Raw genomic sequence first — 19,651 nt, 5'->3', positions numbered from 1 at the left:
AGAAGAAACTAAACCATACTGGCAGCTGAGTAACCCCTTCGGCCTACCCTGAGCTTGTTCCCACGGACATGCCAGGAAGATGACAGACCAGGACGGGGGTGGGCAGAATTATAAAGAAAACATTTCTCTAGAAAGAAACCTGACCAGCAAAACTAGCACTGGCTGAAAAGTACTTCTGATAGTCCTTACAAGTGCCTGATGTAACTAATTTTAAATAAAGCATGCTGCAGTGCTCCCAATCCCTAGACAGCTGGGCACTGCATTCATGATTTCTGCCCAATCTGCATGAACCTGTACTGGTACTTATTTTTGTCTTTAAATTACTACTCTATTTGTCCTCAAGTAAACTTCTTCAATAAGGAAACTTTATATGAATACTATAAATCAGGGGTTCTCGGCCTTGGCATTAATGACATTTTGACCAGATGGTTCCTTGTTGTGGAGCTGTCCTGTGCACCACATGACGTTTAGCAACAGGCCTAGCCTCTACCCACGAGACACCAAGTAGCACCCCAGTGCCAGTTATGACAACTAAAAATGTCTCCAGATGCTCCCAAATGTTCCTAGGGAGAAGGACAGAATTCCCTCTGGTTGAGAACCACTGTCACCAATGGAAAGTTGGTCTCTTTTTAAAAGCACACATTAAAATATTCACTTAATTAATACTGCATCTGAAATCATCTGGCATTGCTCATTCTGGGAACTGGCGCCAAAGCCAGCATCACATGGGGAGGATCCCCCTGGACTATAGAGTCAGAGCCCATGTTTGGGCTCTGTCTTGCCATGGGCCGTGTGGCTCTGGGCACGTTCCTTCATCTGAGCCTCGCTTCCCTCACCAGCATGACAGCAACAAAGTACGACATTCATGGGAGTACTCTAGGATCAGTGACATATGCAGCTGGCCTTCTGCACAGGCAGGGCTAGCACAAATGTTCACTGGTGACGCTGTTATTATTTCTGTAATTAAAGGTTTTCACGTTGGGTTCCTTAGTGCTTAAGAGTTCCAAAGAGGCGCCTCATGGTTTGCCCAAAGGAGCAGAGTGGCTGCAGCTTTGCACCCTCCACTCTGTCTCAAAGCAGGATAGCAGCCCAGAGCCTCTGCCCAATTGTGTTCATTCTTAGCTCATGGGCCATGCAAATGCAGGCCAGGGGATGGAAGTGGCCTGCTGGCTGTGGTATGCCGACCCCTGAAGTGGAATGTCCCCCTAGCACCTGACTCAGGGCTGAGCCAGAAGATGCAGTCAGTAAACCTTCAGCAATGAGTGTTCACATACTGAGTTTCTGAGCAAGATTCAACCTGAAAAAAGAGTTTCTCTAATTTAAGGAAACAAAAATGGAAAATCCCAGCACCAAATGATGAATTTGTAGATGATGCCCACTCTGAAATGTTTTTGTAGGGTATGCTGTACTGCATAGTACCCCCAAGAACATTTCATCGCATCAATTGGCTTCTGGGTTCACGCTGTGGCTCCTCAGGACGGGACCACATGCTGGATTTCCATGTAGCAGACATCCAGCTGAGGGCTTTGCACTAAAGAAACGCTAGAAAAAAGCCTGGTGAAAGGGAGGGAGTACACCTAGGCCTTCAAGCCTTCTGAAAGGCTTCTCAGGAAGTTGCAACTCTAGCAATCAACACTACAGTAGAGGTTGACCACCAGCGGTTCCTACCTGGCCCAGGGATGGGTTTAGTTTGGCCTACATTTTTAAAAAGGAGAAATTGTTTTAAAAATTTGAGCTTACTTAAAAGTTGGGGGGTTCTGCACAAAAACCTGGATTTCTGGCTCACTAGGCATTCTCACTGGCAGTAATCTGTTGGAGCTGAGTGAGATGGCCCTCTTTAGAAAAGTCATGTGCTCTTTAATTTGCTGCAGTCCTTACCACTCCCTAATGTCTAACACCTGGTCCTTGTTTCTCATTAGTATTAACTGGTTTCTGTAGGTGTCTGGGTTTGCCACTTCTTCTATAGAAGGATTCCCTTCTTCTCCTTCCCTGGGAGATAATATATTAAAGCCACTACTCACAGGACTTAAGAATATGTTATGAAACACCAAAGGGATTTAAACAAGCTGTTTGGAGATACTCATAAAAATATAACAGTGTGTAACTTTACACATTATCACTCTTTTCAGAGACCAGGTATTGATTAAAGTAATTGTTTTTTCTTAATATGAAGAAAAAATAAATGTGTAACAGATTTAAAGCAAATGTACACACAAAGTCCTTAAAATAAATCACTAACATTAAAATGATGGCGATTTCATTAAAAAATAAATACCATACTGGAGGAGGCAGACAGGGCAAAGGACAGGGTGAATGGAAGTGAAGCAAGACCTTAAGGATCATTGACTGATGTGGGATTTGCTTGTTTTACCTTCAGGTCACTCACATCCTTTACTAATCAACAGGCACATGCAGATTTCTGTGTAAACCAGGGGTTGGCAAATGACAGATTGTGGACCATATCAGACCCATCGCCTGTTTCTGCAAACAAAGTTTTAATTGAAATACTATCACCTCCTCTCAGCTGTGTCTTGTCTATGGTGGCTTTTGTGCTACAAGGCAGAATTAAGTAGCTGCAGCAGAGACCTGTGGCCTGCAAAACTGAAAAACATTTACTCTCTGGCCCTTAGCTGAAAAAGTTTGCCTGTATCTGGCTTAAACAATCATCACCACCATTTTCAGACTTGAACTGCTTGAAATTTTGAAGGAAGTTTTTTAGCTTTCAGAAGTGGACCTTCTCGCTGAGCTGAAGGTGATAAGGGAAAGCTCTGATTTACCAGTGTTGAGTTTCAGAAGGAGGTCCTTCTTTTTATTTTATTTTTTTTTTGGAGACAGAGTCTTGCTCTGTCATCCAGGCTGGAGTGCAGTGGCATGATCTTCTCACTGCAGCCTCTGCCTTCCAGGCTCAAGTGATCTCCCACCTCAGCCTCCCGAGTGGCTGGACTACAGGCATGAGCCAGTATGCCCTGCTAATTGTTGTATTTTTTCTAGAGACGGGGTTTCACCATGTTGCCCAGGCTGGTCATGAACTTCTGGATTTAAGCGATCCACCCTCCTTGGCCTCCCAAAGTCCTGGGACTACAGGAGTGAGCCACTGCACTCGGCCATCTGGAGGTCATTTTTAATGGCAGTTACTTGGGGACCAGTGGCTTTAATGTTCACAGACAATAGCAAAGGAAAGGGCTGTGGGGGGCCTCCTCACAGTCACCGTCATTGTGTGGCACCTGGGCTGCTGACAGCTCCTATTTGTCAGTGACAGTGAGGGGGTCTCCGCAGCCACACCACCTTCGGCGTTAAGCATGATCATTAGCTCCACTTTGCAAATGAGGACACGGGACTAAGACTTACCTGAGGACCCTGAGTGAATAAGGGACAGAGCCAACTGGGTTGATCTGACTCCCAAAGCCACTCTGCCAAGATTGTAGATGCTCTCAGATTTCTGTAGGGTGGAAGCTGAGGACCTACACACCTCATACCTGGAGTAGGGAGCCCCCAAAGTTTGCCATCCGTTTCTTCTCCCCTGTCTCTGGAATCTGGAACCTGACTCCAATGGCAAGAACTCATTTCCACTTACCTGGGGCAGTCCCAGTCCCTGCCTCTCTCCCATCTCTCAAACTGTATATACTCCCAGCCTAAGCTCTCAGCAGCCATATTTTTCAGGAATGTGGTCAAACAAATGTTTAAGAGGAGCAGGCTGAGAATGCTACTTTGCCAGAGCCCATAGTCCAGAGGCTGAACACTCAAGCTTGAAAGTCAATTCCAAGTCCACCACCTGTCTTCGTAGAAAACACACTGGTCCAAGCCACCATTACCACCGCCTCCTAACTGGGCTTCTTTCATCCATTCCTGCCTTCCTATATCATCTCCACGCAGAGGCCTGAGAGGTCTTTCAAAAAATCAATCAAGTAACACTGCAGCCGAGATCTACCACTGGTTTCTCATTTCTAGTAGAAGGAAATCCTCAGCGTGGTCAACGAGTACCTTTCCAGAGCACCTCCATCAATCTGTAAATCCATCCCCTCCTCTCCCCCTCACTCTCTCTGGTCTAACCACACTGGCCTGATAGCTCCTCAACTGATCCAAATTAATTCCCCACTGTAGGGTCTCTGGACCTGCTGTTCCTGCAGCCCAGAATTCCCCTCCCTGGATCTTTGCATGGCTAGCTCCTTCTTACCACTTGGATCTCTGCTCAGAGGTCATCCTTGACCACTCAGAGCTACACTGTCCCTCCGCTCCCCAACTGTAGCAATTAAGGCTACTTAAGGGTATGTATTTGTTTACTGGCATATTCTCAAGCTCCCCTACCAGAACGCAAACCCCAAGAGAAGAGAAGTCTGTGTTACCTATGTTCTACTGCCAAAGCCTAGCCTGGTGCCTCTTATACAGTGGGCATTCCATACATGTTTCTTCAGCGTCTTCAAATGCAAGAAATTCAACTTTTTCAAAGTAATTCCTAGAGGGAATGTCACTGTTCTTACAGAAACAGCTTCCCAAGTGGCCCCATATTTCCTTCACTCAGTTCCACAAAAGGCTACTCTGCACCTTTCCCCCAGTCACAGCTAAAGTGAGCAATACCCGCAGGAGACCCCCACTTCAAAAAATTAGTTCATACCAGCTTTAAGAGGAAAGTAATTCAAAACATGAAAATTTATTCTAAGTTGTATCTTAACATACGAGATCTCAGCTTTAGATGAATTTTAATGTTTACAAGTGCAAAAGCAAATAAATATTTACCAGTTGCTTTTTTTTTGCACTCTTATAACTCCACAACAGCTTAGACGCAAAAAAAATTGTTGCTAAACATCTTGTAGTCTGGCAAAATGAAGAATTTCTTATTAAGAAAAGCCCTCACAACAATAACAACTCCTCATGCTTATGGCTCCCTTGCAGAAACTATCAGGACGGTTCATTAAGATTTGAGCATATGATAGAGCAAGAAAATTGCCACCAGGAGATGAGGATCTCATGCCTTGGCCTCACTGTCTATACACTGGCTCATTCCCACAGCAATGGGAGCTCTGGGAGAGAGGGCCGTATTTCTTGGGCAAGGACCATGGGCCAATACCAGCTCTCCCCAGGCTGAAGCCTTTCATTCTGTAGGTTTCCATGAACAAGCCACTTCTCCAGAGTGGCCTTTCTTAATTAAGGTAGGTCCCTATCCTCTCCATAATTCTCTTGGACAGCATCCTGTTTATTTCCTCTATTACCATTTCACAATCGAAAACTTCAGTTAGCTAGTTTTCCAGCTTGCCAGTTAACCATCTAGCTTGCCGACTAACCACCATCTAGCTTGCTGGCTTTCTAACGTTCCTGCTACCTAACTTCTGGGCATGCGCTCCAGCTAGCTACTGTCTGTCATCTGTCTGCCTTCCCCTTTAAACTTTTTAGGCAGGGACTAGGATCCCCTGGGACAGCACCCTGCCCAGTCCCTGGCACCAAACTAGCCATTTGTAGATACATTACATAATGAATATGGAATTAAATCTTAATAAATAAACTTCTTAAGATTGATGGCTTTTTTTATTCATGTATATCATTGCCTGGTTGAAGTCCCTGGAGTTATTCTGAGGCAAGAAAACAAATATCAAAGAAAGACTTACTCCAGCATAAGAGAGTAGGCTTTTGGAGTAAAACAGGGACACACACATACACATTTCACATGTGTGCACCTTTTCTATGACAGACATATATGATTCTAAGAATATTAAGTACTTTCTGAAGCTTCACCTTCTGCTCCCAATTTTTTGAAAAAGGGTTTGACTATTCACAGGAGCAGGAACCCTCAAAGAAGACCTGCACCACTTACCTGGATTAACAGTGATAAATCTGCTGTCTTCAGAAAATCGGTCCCCGCGGGACATAGGCTTTTTAGATGGCATTTCGGGCCTCTTGGGATCACTCCCTGCATACTGCTCCTCTGTGGCGGTGGGGGGCACTTGGGTGGAGGTGACCATGTCGGGGTCCAGGCCTGGGCCGGCATCCCTCCTTCCGCCCGTCTGGTCTGTGGGGACGGCAGTGTGATCCTGCTCATGCCCAGGTATAGTCTGATGCCCTCCCTCGGCAGTCCTGTTAGGAGACGAGGGTGTGGGGCTAGGCTCCGTCTGATTCTGCTGCTCGGCAGCGTGGGTCACCCCACTCTTCTCCTTCTTTTCGGAGTCCTTCTCTCCATCCTCCTCGTGCTCCCGCTCCCCATCCTCACTCTCGCTTTTCTCATCCTTCTCTCCTTCCTCGGTGCCCTCGCTGTCCTTGGTTGGTGACGAATCACCATCGGGCCCTGGAGAAGCCAAGGCCTCTGTGGTGGCGAGGACCGGCCTAGCCGCCTGCTTGCTGGCTGAGGCGGCCGTCGGGAGGCGCGTGGGCCACACAGTGCTGGGGAAAGAGGAGATGCCACCACCACCGAACCCCAGGCCGGCGAGCAGCGTGCTGGTGACCACCGAGGCCACTGTGGCCTGGCTGCCACTGGAGGAGGGGCCCATCCCAGTTGCCATGGAAACAAATGAGAATGGGATGCCAGAGGACGTCCAGGTAGAAGACCCCGAGCTGATGGGGGCCATGTCGGCTGAAGAGGCAGGAGACGCTGTGGGCTGGAAAGGGTCACCCGGCAAGGGTAGAAAAGAGGCAGAAGAAGAAAAAGCAGAGAAGCATCAGTAACTAAGATTGGGAATGAGGCCATGGTTGTCACCCTCTGAGGATTTTACTCATCTATGCTATGGAGTTTTCCAATGTATGGCATAAAGTTGACATTAGGTGGTCCATGGGTGATCACCTTTTATTTTTAATGGTTTTATAATTGTGAACATGTTAAAAAGCATAACTAGTCAATCAAACTCAGCTTTTCACTGATATTACCCAAGATGAGGCTAGGTGCCAAAAAAACTAAGTAGTGTTAAAGCTGACTTACACAACAAAGAAGTCATGAATTGGAAAAATCAGATGGTCATCTGTTCTTGGGGTGATGAGAGGCAGAAGACCTTTGATTTTATGTATATCACTGACACTTGAGTAGATACTCAGCTCTAGGTCTGGAAAGATACTGGGTGATCCAGTCCAACCCCACTGTCTCCCAGTGAGGAAGTGGGTGGACAAGGAGGGAAAGCAGCCTGCCCAGGTCTGCAATGACAGGGTCAGAGGCAGGAGCCATGCTCTGCACTGCATGCTCTGGGCACTGGTTTACATCTCTGCATCTCCATGTTGGGCACTGCAGAGTCACTGTACCTTTCAGTTTCTAAGTTGATCCGTGGGAAAATCTGAGCCCATACAGATGACAACAACATCAACAACAATAACAAGAATTCCAATTAACAAATGCCAACCGTGTGCCAGGGCTTTCCATGCTACTCTGGAGGCAGGCATGATCATCACCCCATTTTGCAGGTGAGGAAACTGAGACACAGAGATGTTAAAGAGCTTACACAAGGTTCATGACCTGGAAGGCACAAATGCAGGGCTGCCTGGGTCTAAGACTCGGCTTGTTCTTACCACCATACTAAATTGGGGCTCAAATCTGGGGGTTTTACTCACATAAGGTATCTTAGGAAAACAAGAAGTGCTGCTCTGAGCTATTAGTCTAATTTTAGCTTGCCTGCTGGGTGATGCTGGACACATTACTTTAACTCACTGAGCCTCGGTTTCCTCATCTGTAAAACGGGAACAACTGTAACACTGACCTTGTGGGCTGCCTGGAGAAGTAAATAAAATAATCTGTGCCTGAAACCCAGGAAGAGCATAGTGAATTTTAGGCTATTACTATTATCACCACTGCTGTGATTAGTATTTCAATTATTCATTATACCAACCAGGAATGGGGAAACTAAGATATTAATTCTGGTTCCAGAAATTTTCAGATCCATATAACTTTACGCAAATGACAACCTCTGAATTTGAGTATATGTCAAATGAAAGGGTTGGAACAGATTTAACTCCTTTGTGGTCCTGCATTGTCTGATCCCACAAATCATAACTAAAAATATGAAGAATTTTTACCTTCACAAAATTATATAATATAACCACCTAACACTGTTGCACAGCTTATGTTCATAAGGTACTGAATTATAAAAAGTGAATAATGTAATTTTTTCTCTACTATAACCGCTTTACACTGAGCAGTTTAACAACATTATACTGCCACTTCGTGGTGACAGTTTTAACTGCAAGCAAATTAACAACCAGCCACGACAAAGCAATTTCCCATTCTCTACTTACCACTCCTGTTTTCACTATTCTGGTCCCTTGGAATATTCGAGTGGTATTAGCTGAGAAACAAAGAAATTACATTTAAGCAATAAAACTTTTTTTGTGGCTCTAACAAGATATTCCTTATGAACACAAATCTGAATTACATATAATTTTCACATGTCAAAATATTATTCTGTAGATTTTTTCCAACCATTTAAAAATATAAAGCCCTTCTTGGCTTACGAGTCCCTACAAAAACATGCGGAGAGCTAGATTTGGTTTGTGGGTAGTAGCGTGCTGACCCCTGTCTTAAGCTATTAGTTAAAAAGTTATTTTTCAATTTTTACTGTTTTCTGTTTTATTGAGGTAAAAGCTTACATACGGTAAAATGCATAAAATATAGGTGTATAGTTGAATGAATTTTACATACGTAAACACCTGTGTAACCACTCCCCACAGTAATATAAAGACATATCGCCAGTGCGTTGCTAGAGAAAAGGTGTACCTGTGCCCTCATCTAGTCAATGTCCACCTCCACCCCCAAAGCTAGCCACTATTTGGACTCTGTCAGTTTTACCTGTATTTGAACTTGATTTAACTGGAATCGTATTACACCATTGTTCCTCCTCTACTATCTTTTTGGTCATGATTTCTTATCCTTTTTGTGATTCTAATTATCCATCCTTAACTTATTACTGTTTACCTTAAATTGGTAATTTCACCACTTATTAAAAATGAACTGTACAATAATTTAACTCTATTTGCCCACCTTACCTTTTGTGTACTGTTATATTTTTATTCCTACCTATATTTTAAAATCCTGTAAGCTACTGCCAATTGTTTTAAATGGTCTAATGATTTCGTATTAACCATACATTACCCTTTCTGGTGTTTATTTCTTCCTGTAGCTCTGTTCTATGTGTTATCATTAAACAATATAACTTAGAAAAAATTTTTTTAAGATTATGGTAAAATACATGACAGAATTTATCATCTTAAAGTTTAACAAAATGGCCAGGCACAGTGGCTCAAGCCTGTAATCCTAGCACTTTGGGAGGCTGAGGCAGGTGGATCATGAGGTCAGGAGATTGAGACCATCCTGGCCAACATGATGAAACCTCATCTCTACTAAAATACAAAAAAATTAGCTGGGTGTGGTGGTGAACGCCTGTAGTCCCAGCTACTCGGGAGGCTGAGGCAGGAGAATCGCTTGAATCCGGGAGGTGGAGGCTGCAGTGAGCAGAGATTGCACCATTGCATTCCAGCCTGATGACAGAGCAAGACTTTGTCTCAAAAAAAAAAAAAAATTAAAATTAAATAAAATAATTACTATCTTAACCATGTTTAAGTGTATGGTTCAGTAGTGTTAAGGTTGTTCACACAGTTGTACAACCATTACTTCTATCCATCTCCAGAACTTTGTCATCTTGCAAAACAGAAACTCTATACGCATTGAAGAACCCATTTCTTCCTTCCCCCAACCCTGGCAACCATCACGGTACTTTCTCTATGAATCTGACTGCTCCGGATACTTCATATAAGTGGAATCATACATATTTGTCCTTTTGTATCTCACTTATTTTACTTAGCATAACGTCCTCAAGCTTCATCCACCTTGTAGCATGTGTCAGAATTCCCTTCCTTTTTGAGGGTGAATAATATTCCATTGTGTGTATATAGCACATTTTGTTTATCCCTTCATCGGTCAATGGACACTTAGGTTGCTTTCACCTTTTGGCTATTGCAAATAATGCTAAACAACATGACTTTTTTAAAACCCCATCAAACTGCTTCTATGTGGTTCTTTCAAAAAACAAAAGTGCTATATAAACTGAAAAGCTGCTTCCTATATACACTGAGAGATTAGCGAAAATGCTATAATAACACTTGTACCTGCTATGATAGTTACCAAAACCAGAAATGGCAAGTGACCCACATATATTTTTGTTTGGCCTGCAAACTTCTATAAAAACAAAACAAAACAAAACAGAATTTGCCACCAATATTGTAGATGGTAGCTTTATCTAAAGCTCTCAATCTCTTGCTTATCTGAAAACTCACAATATTGGAAAACTAGGCTCACCTTCCAGCAGGGCACCATTCGGCTGGGGCTGAGTGTCTATCACCCCCTTTAGGTGGCCACATGGTCTCCAATTTCCCACTGACGGCACTCCCCTCATGTGTACATGCCCCCTGCCTGGCCCCATGGATGCCAGAGTTTGCAACCTTGACCTGATGATATATCCATTTTGCATAGTTGGAAAGTCAAACGCGTGTAGGTCCCAGGTCAAATAAGGTAGCAAAGAAAGCAAATAACGGGGTCTCACCCAGCCTAAATATAGCCTCCCATGATCATCGAGCTGCTCAAAGATCAATACTTCATGCTTCAGACAGGTGTGCATGCCTCCCCTAGTTAAGACAGGAAAAAAGATTCCCAGGAGGAACTACTTTACCTGCCCTTTAAAAGGAGCTCTATTTAATGCCAACAAACTGAACAGCCACTCCATCAGCATGTGGCTTTCCACTGGTCTTGAACAATCTCCACTGGGGTCAATATCCACTGGGGTCGCTGATAGCCCTAGTAACTAGGACTAGCTTCTACAGGACCTTTCAGATCAGGAGTGTTTAACCTAGGGTCCATGGGCCTAATGGGGTTTTTCTAAGCTCTCACTGCAATGGTGCCCTTTTTTCCACTATGCATGTAGGCAACCAATCTCAACTGCATTCGCAGGACCTGCAGCTTTGTCTCTGATTGAAATCTCAGATTTTCTTACTGCCTTAGAGTTGTTGTAGCTATTTTGGAATATCACTGATGTTCATCACTACTCAAAAATCACTGGAGCTAACAGACCAACCACTTGTCATTTAATACCTTAATTTTAAAAAGCACATATATTATTATATCCCAAATGTGTTTAAAATATTTTGACAACTGTATTGAATATAATTGGTTCCTTTCCTGTGTATTTCACTTATTTATCTAAAACCAGTCTGAGAGAGGATCCATGGGCTTTGCCACGGATGAGTCTGTGGCTCAAAGAAGAAGCATATAAACCCCCATTTTCCATGACTGTTGAGAACTGCAAAAAGGCTTTGAATATCTCATCAATATTTTCAACCTTTTGTTGAAGACTGCAGGTATTTGGTAATTTTTACTCTTTGGGGTGGGCCATTGCGGTGTGTTAGTGATTGGGCTTTGCAATAAGAAAACCCAACTCAGCTTAGTAGCAGAGTTCTTCTGAAGTCACCTGCACCCAAGCCATCATTTCCCTGTTTGTAAAATAACCCCTACTGCACCAGGTGCCATAAAGTGAGGTTCAGATGAAATAACTTATGTAACAATGCTGTCACTGTGAGCCATTCTACAAATATTGCTTGCTATTATTATTGTTATATTTTCCACAGTAAGGTAAACATATTTATTGCAATGTTACATACAACCTAAATAGTGTTATATTTACTATAATAAGGTAAATATTCCATGTGGCTTCCTAATGCTCCCAAGCCAGATTAAATTTATTACTGAGAAACCTAATTATTCTGAAAAAGGAGATATCTTTTTTCTTTCCATTTTAAAACTTGCCCCCTTATCAACATAGAGGGATAAACGCCAATATATGTAATGAGTAAACTCACGTCCACCTCTGAGGAAAGAAAGTCTGTAGACAAGGAGACACTGGCCATTTTCAGCAAGTCATCGTGATCAGACATTTAAACTATTCCATGCTTTGAACTTATTAGCTGACAGGGCCTTTTTGAATTACATTATATTACAAACATTTAATTTTTCAAAGTCCATGCAGAAGCCAGGGAGCTCTGGGTCTATTAATCAGGTAAGGCAGTTCTGCAGATTCTAGGCTCTTGGATGGAGCACATGGGAGGCCTTAATCATGATTTATGTGTCCGAAGTTCCAAGGGCCCCGGCCTCAGCAAGCTCCCAGTCTGCCTTCCTTCCTTCTCCTCTAGGCCAGCACAGACCTGGCCTTGGCCTGCAGTCCTTCCTCGACACAGGGAAAGAGACCAATATGTTCACAGTAAAGGTGGGCACAGGGAGCATGATTTATTTATGGAAAAAAATGCAGCTATGCTCATTTCCATTAGTTTAAACGGAAGGATGAGATCAATGTGAACATTAGCAAAGAATATTTAAATACTAAATGGAAAATGTTCAAGCCAGAAGGGATCCCTGCAGGAAATCTAGGCTGGAGAGCTTCTAATCCTAGGTTTATTATTTATTATTTTTATATACTAATACTAAGGGGGGGATTTATACATAGTGCCAGTAACTAGCACTATGTGAATGACTTAACATCCATTACCCCACATCATTCTACAAAGACCCTGTGGGGTAGGTACTATGGATACTGCCACTTTTTGGATTGGGAAACTACAGGTTCAAGCAGTTAAGAAACATTCTCAAAGTTGTGCAGCTTCCAAAAGGCAGCTGGGACTCAGACCAGAGGTCCTCACTCCAGAACCCCTTACAGTGCCTGCCAGCTCCCAGGGCCATCAGGGCCAACTTGTGAAAGCTCAGATTCCTGGATAACGCCCCCTGCCCCAGGTAAGATTCTGATGCAGTTGGTCTGGGAGGGGCCCATGAATGTGCACTTCTCAAATGAGGCTTCCAGGAGATCTTGCAGTTGCTGCTGCTGCTGCTGGTCTACAACTCACATGCCTGACTGGGTCCCCAAAGTTGTATGCAAAATTCTAGCACTTTGTAGGGAAAATGTCCAAACCTTCATCAGATTTGTAACTCAAAAAGGGTTCACCACTGGCCTGGTTAACCTGGCGTGGTTTTCTTATTTGACAGATAAGTTTTCCCTCAGGGAAAACTGAGGACCTGAGAAGTCAAGGACCTGATCCAAGAGGACCTCAGGCTGGCAGAGCAGAGTCCAGCACCCTGGTCCCTACTTCCATGCTGGTCTTAAGGCCTGTCATCAAACCAAATCAGCAAACTATGGCCCGTGGCTACAGCCCACAGCTGCCTAAATAATACTGGAACCAAGACTGGGATTAGGTTGGCGCAAGTAAGACAGAGTGTATCTATCTCTACTTAAAATTCAGATATTTTATTCATGAGATTTTTACATTAATTTTGCTTTTATTTTTATTTTTGTATTTATTTTATTATATTTTCATTTTTTCGAGACGGAGTTTTACTCTTGTTGCCCAGCCTGGAGTGCAGTGGCATGATCTCGGCTCACTGCAACCTCCGCCTTCCAGGTTCAAGCGATTCTCCTGCTTCAGTCTCCCAAGTAGCTGGGAGTAGCTGGGATTACAGGCACGCACCACCACGCCCAGCTAATTTTTGTTTTTTTTTTAGTAGAGACGGGGTTTCACCATGTTGGCCAGGCTGGTCTCCAACTGATCTCGTGATCTACCCACCTCAGCCTCCCAAAGTGCTGGGACAACAGGTGTGAGCCACTGCACTCAGCCTAATTTTGCTTTTAAAAAACATCCCATTGCCGGGCGTGGTGGCTCACGCCTGTAATCCCAGAGCTTTGGGAGGCTAAGGCAGGCAGATCACAAAGTCAGGAGTTCAAGACCAGCCTGGCCAACATGGTGAAACCCCCGTCTGTAGTAAAAATACAAAAAAATTAGCTGGGCGTGGTGGCAGGTGCCTGTAATCCCAGCTACTCAGGAGGCTGAGGCATCACTTGAACCCAGGAGGCAGAGGTTGCAGTGAGCCGACACCACCCCACTGCACTCCAGCTTGGGCAATAGAGCGAGACTTCATCTCAAAACAAACAAACAAACAAAAAAACATCCCATTAAAATGTTATGTCTCTTGGTCACTCAATTTTTTGGTGCCCCTTAAAATTTTGAGCAAAGGCAAATGTCCCATTTGCTTCACCCTAGTTCTGGCCCTGGACCTTTCTATTAGTCCCTAAGTCATCAGGACCATCTATCTAGATCCAGGAATCTCAAGGATCCTGCATGCAGGGGCTTGTTTGTGTGGCTTGCAAGTCGGAAGGGTGAGATGTAGCTGCTATGGGCTGCAGTTTTTGAGAGAACAGCTAACTGAATCACGTTAGAAAGACAAAGAGGATATTCAGCGGTACAACTTGGAAGTGATTGTGTGATCTGACACAGCACTAGACAGTGACCGAGAAAAAGGCCCGAGTACTTGGTTCCCCACAGTTGGAAAATAACAATAAAACAATCAAAAATGTTTTGTTTTTTCTCCCCTCTTCTGCCTATAAAACCTCCAACCTAAAAGACCTAAATTACTAGGGCTTTCCGCATAGGCTTTAAAACCCTACACTGATTCTTCTGCCAGGCTTGTTGTATTTTTCCCCAGCACCTGAGCAGGAAGAAGCAGAAAGCATTGGGAGGGAGTCTCAGGGGCGCCCCCGGCCACAGGAGGGGAAGCCAGCCTCACCTTGAAACAGCATCGTCTGGCTAAAGTCGCTGCGCATGTCGTTCCGACACACGGCCTGGACTCGGAACAGGTAAAGGCTATCAGGTGAGACATGGCTAATGGTGGCTTTCTGTAAGTAAAGAAGGAAAAAGCAGTGAGTTAGTTTTGAAGGCCAGGGCACATTTTGCATTCTAAAGCCAAACCTGAGTGCCGTGACAAAGCCTGACAGATGTGATGCTTCCCTGCTGACCAAAGGCTCACTTTGGAAGGAAAGACCGCTTGGACCCTGCCTGGGAATCTATTTTTATGAACTTCCCTGGGAACCTGTTTTCAACACCGAAATGTTCAGGACACAGGAAAGAGTAACATTATTCTTTTTTTTTTTATTGAGATGAAGTCTCACTCTGTCACCTAGGCTGGAGTTCAATGGCAAAATCTCAGCTCACTGCAACTTCCGTCTCCCAGGTTCAAGTGATTCTCTTGCCTCAGCCTCCCGAGTAGCTGGGATTACAGGAGGCCGCCACCAAGCCCAGCTAATTTTTCTATTTTTAGTAGAGACGGGGTTTTGCCATGTTGGCCAGGCTGGTCTCGATCATCTGCCCACCTCAGCCTCTCAAAATGCTGGGATTGCAGGTGTGAGCCACCCTGCCTGCCCAGGTCTGTTTCTTTACAGTTTAAAGGCCTCGCTGTATTTTTATTACGCAGAGTATGGGGCATGATGCAAGGAAGAACACCAGGCTAGAAGGCAGAGGACATAGTCTCCTCATACCATTCACAAGCTATGGGGTTCTGGGTCAGTTCTTTCAGCCTCTGCTATCTTCTGTAAAATGGGGAGAGGAGGAGCTACTTCATAGGTACTTGTGAGAATTACATAACATAGGCCCAGCAAACCTTGCTCAGAGGTAGACCACACCAAGCAACAGAAAGAATGCCACTTGGCTAACATAGGGGTGTTGGCAAGCTGTGGCCCACTGTCTGTTTTTATAAATAAAGTTTTATTGGCACAGCCATGGCCATTTGTTTAGGTAGGTATATGGCTCCCTCCACTCTACAATGGCAGAGTTGAGTAGTTATGCCAGAGATTCCATGACCTGTAAAGTCTCAGATATTTACTATGTGGCCATTTCCAGAAAAAAGTTTGCCAACCTCTTGTCAAACATTAGCCAAATCCAGGTCCCTCTTCCTCACAGTTTCATTCTGACAGCCTTTAAAAATGAGAAAATGGAAACTACCTAAAAAACAGGCAGCACTTGCTTCCTAAAGAAACGAACAACAAAAGCAACTGATTTTCAAAGACTCTTCTTAATAGATGAGTTGTCTTATCATCAAAGCATGTGTTCTGGGCCAAGTATAGAAGCAGCTCTGTGAGCTTAACCACCGATTGGGAGTGGGTTTTCCCAACACAGCTATTGAAAACCTCTGAACTGGTATTAAAATGTTATTGTGGCCACACCTGCTGCTGTTGCCTTGAAAGCAGCTTCCTAGTGAGAGGGGTAGGCTAGGGCCATGTTATTTAACTTTAAGCCTCACTGATCTCGTTTGGAAAAGGCGGGCAATAACACCTGCCCACAGGTTTGTGGTGACGATGCGGAAGGCGGATGCCCACTAGAAAATGCTGCTCAAATGATATGTATTACTTCCAGGTTTCTGGGCCACAATAACCATGATGAGTTAGAGAATAGCTTTGTTGCCACTAAGTCAGCACTCTTCACTCGCTGAGGAATTAGAAAAATTAATTTTGTGTGTCCCCAAAGAAAACAACCAGCCCTAGAAATTCTTGTAAGAAAGAAGTTGCTGTCAATGCATGTTTTTCTCTACATCTCTCTTTTTCTCTGAAACTAATTTATGCTTCATTCTCTAAACCTCTGACCCCATCTTCTGTTCAGAGCGAAATCTTCATTCCATCTATGCAGGGATTTATTAGAATTCACTCCAAGACGGTATCTATTCATCTTTGCATGTTTAATTATTTTCCACTTAGAACAAGAAACTGCATAAGCGCCTAGATGGTTTCTGCTGATTAATGCAAGCCATCTTCACTTCAGAAAGAGAAAAATCCCTTATGGACTTCCAGTTGTGACAAGAGAAAGGTTAAAATGCATCATAAACTTGGGTGCCTTTCAACAGATTCCTCTTTGATTTCACGAAGCTCATCATTCCCTAACATGACCCAGATAACAATGTCTAGTGGGGAAATTGAAAATATAAATGGAAGTAAAAGAATCTTCATCTAAAGAAATATGAAAAGTATTATTCTAGAACTGATTGAATGGGCCCGGAGGACTCTGTATTGGAGAAAAAAAGTGATAACAGTCATTAAGAATCCCACTTGGTGCTATTGCATTTTTCATGTGCATATACAATTACGGGTTTCATTATTCCAGAGCCTTCCTTTGATTAACAATAAACGCAAGGCTTTCAAACCAAATGTGTCACTTTGAGTTTTTAGGCAAAGACTTAAAGACAGAAGTTGTAGGCTGGGCGCGGTGGCTCACGCCTGTAATCCCAGCACTTTGGGAGGCCGAGGTGGGCGGATCATGAGGTCAGGAGATGGAGACCATCCTGGCTAACACGGTGAAACCCTGTCTCTACTGAAAATACAAAAAAAAATTAGCCAGGGATGGTGGCGGATGCATGTAGTCCCAGCTACTTGGGAGGCTGAGGCAGAAGAATGGCATGAACCCGGGAGGTGGAGCTTGCAGTGAGCCGAGATTGCGCCACTGCACTCCAGCCTGGGCGACAGAGCAAGACTCTGTCTCAAAAAAAAAAAAAAAAAAAAAAAAAAAAAAAAAAAAAAAAGACAGTAGTTGTGGAGAGTTTGCTTTATAGGGAAGGAGATGGCTTCTGCAAACATCTGTTCTGAAGGGGCTTGTGTGTTGGACACTAAACATTTATGTAAATTTTTAGAGGAGACATTGAATTAGGCACGTGTAGCCCAAAGTGAGGTCAGATAGTATAGCATTTGAGTATCTGAGAAAAGAGATAAAATATTACACAGCTGTAGGGGTTTGGCAGGTATTGGAAATGTGTAAGGCAGAACAAATGTGACAAAGGGAAGTGGCAGCGACTGTGGACAGTGGTGGTGGTGACATTAGCAGCAGTAGCTTTAGTAGGGGAAGAAGAAGAGGAGAATGATTGTAATAAATAATAGTTAATATTTATACAGTTATATAGGACCTGTTGAATACTTGCATAGCTCATTTAGTATTTATGATAATCCCATCAGATGAAAAGGGCCTAATTGAGGCTGTTAAAAATGAAAGAAAAAGCAGTCAGTTTTAAAGGAACCAATCTAAAGAAATGAACCGGCTCTCCGGGTTGCATAGCTGTTAAGTCTAAGGTCAGGATGGCGCCCAGGCAGGCTCCATCCACTGTCCTCCCCGGCACTCTCAAGCAGCGCAGCAATGGCAGTGCCCATGTTCACCAGACAGTGTGAGGACAGATGACACAGAGCTGGCACACTGTGCAGTGCCTGGCAGAGAGCTGCAGCAGGAGTCCCTCTCTGCAGCATGTACCCTGAATCAGAGGAGGGGCTTCATACCAAGTCTTTGTCACTGTCCTTTGTAAACGTCTTCTCCTTCTCGTCCTCATTCTTGGTCCAGCTGTAGGAGATCATGTAGTTCATGATGGGTGGGTGGTAGATAGTCTCCGGCTGGCTCCAGGACACCTGCAGTGCCGTCTGGTTCAGAGGCTGCACCTTCATGTGGATGGGTGGAGAGCTGCAAACTGAAGATACACAGGGCTCAGCTCAGGGAGCTTTCAGAACAATGCGCCATTCAATCCGTGCCCCTAAGGACTGCAGCCTCAAAAAGGTGAAAGAGTAATACAGGAAGCACCCATGCTCCCTTCTCCTGGGTCCTCTTAACATTGTGTGTGTAGAGAGAGAGGGAGAACATTGTTCTCTCTCTCACACACACACACACGTGCACGGGACACAGATGCACACACACGTGTGCAAGGGACACAGATGTACACACACGTGCATGGGACACAGATGCACACACGTGCACGGGACACAAATGCACATACACATATGTACACGGGGCACAGATGCACATGCGCGCGCACACACGTGCACGGGACACAGACGCACACACGCACAGACGTGCACGGGGCACAGATGCACACACACGTGCACGGGACACAGATGCACATACACGCATGGGACACAGATGCACATGTGCACACACAAACGTGCACGGGACACAGATGCACACACACGTGCACTGGACACAAATGCACATACACATATGTGCATGGGACACAGATGCACATGCGCACACACACAGAGCTGTTTTTCTGCTAGGCCAGTAAACACTGCAGCATTCTGACGCTTCTCCTCTAGATACTCTGTCCTGCATCTCCCAAGATTGAGGATACTCTCCTATGTAACCATAATACCAGTTTCATATCAAAAAAACTAAACATGAATTCAATACTATTATCTCATATATAGTCCATATTTAAATTTTCCCCGCTGTCTCCAAAAGATCCTTAATCACTGTGTCCCCCTGACTTCAGCCTCATGGTCAACAGCCTTTTTCTCCATGATGGACGTTTTGAAGAAGCCAGGCTGTTGGACTGGTGGAGTATGCTAACTAAAATTGTAGACGAAATCTTATTGTAAACAGGTCCGAGTGTAAATAAATAAATTTAAAATGAGACTTTAAATAATCTTAAAGCAAAGTCACATAACACAAGGATGACTTTCTCTGAAACAGCAGAACCCTGTGTAATTATCCTGACGTGGGGTGTAAGGAAAAGTCAGGCTCATTCATCTTCTTATTCCTTGGGGCTGAGAGGTTTAAGGGACATGGTGGATCTAAATCCATTTACAGACAAACCTATGAAAGTGTTGAGACCTTGACAGGTCTGAATGAGTTATACAAATGCTCAACAGGTCCAATCCAGTCAGCCGGAAATGTGTGCTTTCTCAGGGGTGTCCAGACCCGTGTGGCCGTGCTGCCTGCCTTCATGGAGCTGATGGTCCAGGGCAGGGGTTCTCACCCTCAGCACCCATGACCTCTTGAGCTAGACAATGCCTTGCTCTTGGGGGCTGTCCTGTATACTGTATAGCAGCATCCCTGGCCTCCACCTGCTAGATGCCAGTAGCTC

General features: G+C 44.3%; 1 protein-coding gene across 2 annotated transcripts in view; it reads right to left on the bottom strand.

Annotated features, from left to right (window-relative positions):
* PTPRG (protein tyrosine phosphatase receptor type G) overlaps positions 1–19,651 on the bottom strand; it is a 733,855-nt gene that overhangs the window by 87,782 nt on the left and 626,422 nt on the right. For both annotated transcript variants that reach the window (XM_003811607.6, XM_003811608.6), the window contains exons 9-12: positions 18,078–18,262; positions 14,558–14,666; positions 8,203–8,252; positions 5,807–6,584 (exon numbers count right to left, since the gene is read on the bottom strand). In XM_003811607.6, the coding sequence (XP_003811655.1) occupies positions 5,807–6,584; positions 8,203–8,252; positions 14,558–14,666; positions 18,078–18,262 (1,122 nt within the window). The remainder of the gene's footprint in view (positions 1–5,806; positions 6,585–8,202; positions 8,253–14,557; positions 14,667–18,077; positions 18,263–19,651) is intronic.

This window comes from Pan paniscus, chromosome 2 (genome assembly GCF_029289425.2).
Source record: "Pan paniscus chromosome 2, NHGRI_mPanPan1-v2.0_pri, whole genome shotgun sequence".
NCBI lineage: Eukaryota > Metazoa > Chordata > Mammalia > Primates > Hominidae > Pan > Pan paniscus.
This window is presented reverse-complemented; position numbering and strand designations above follow the sequence as displayed.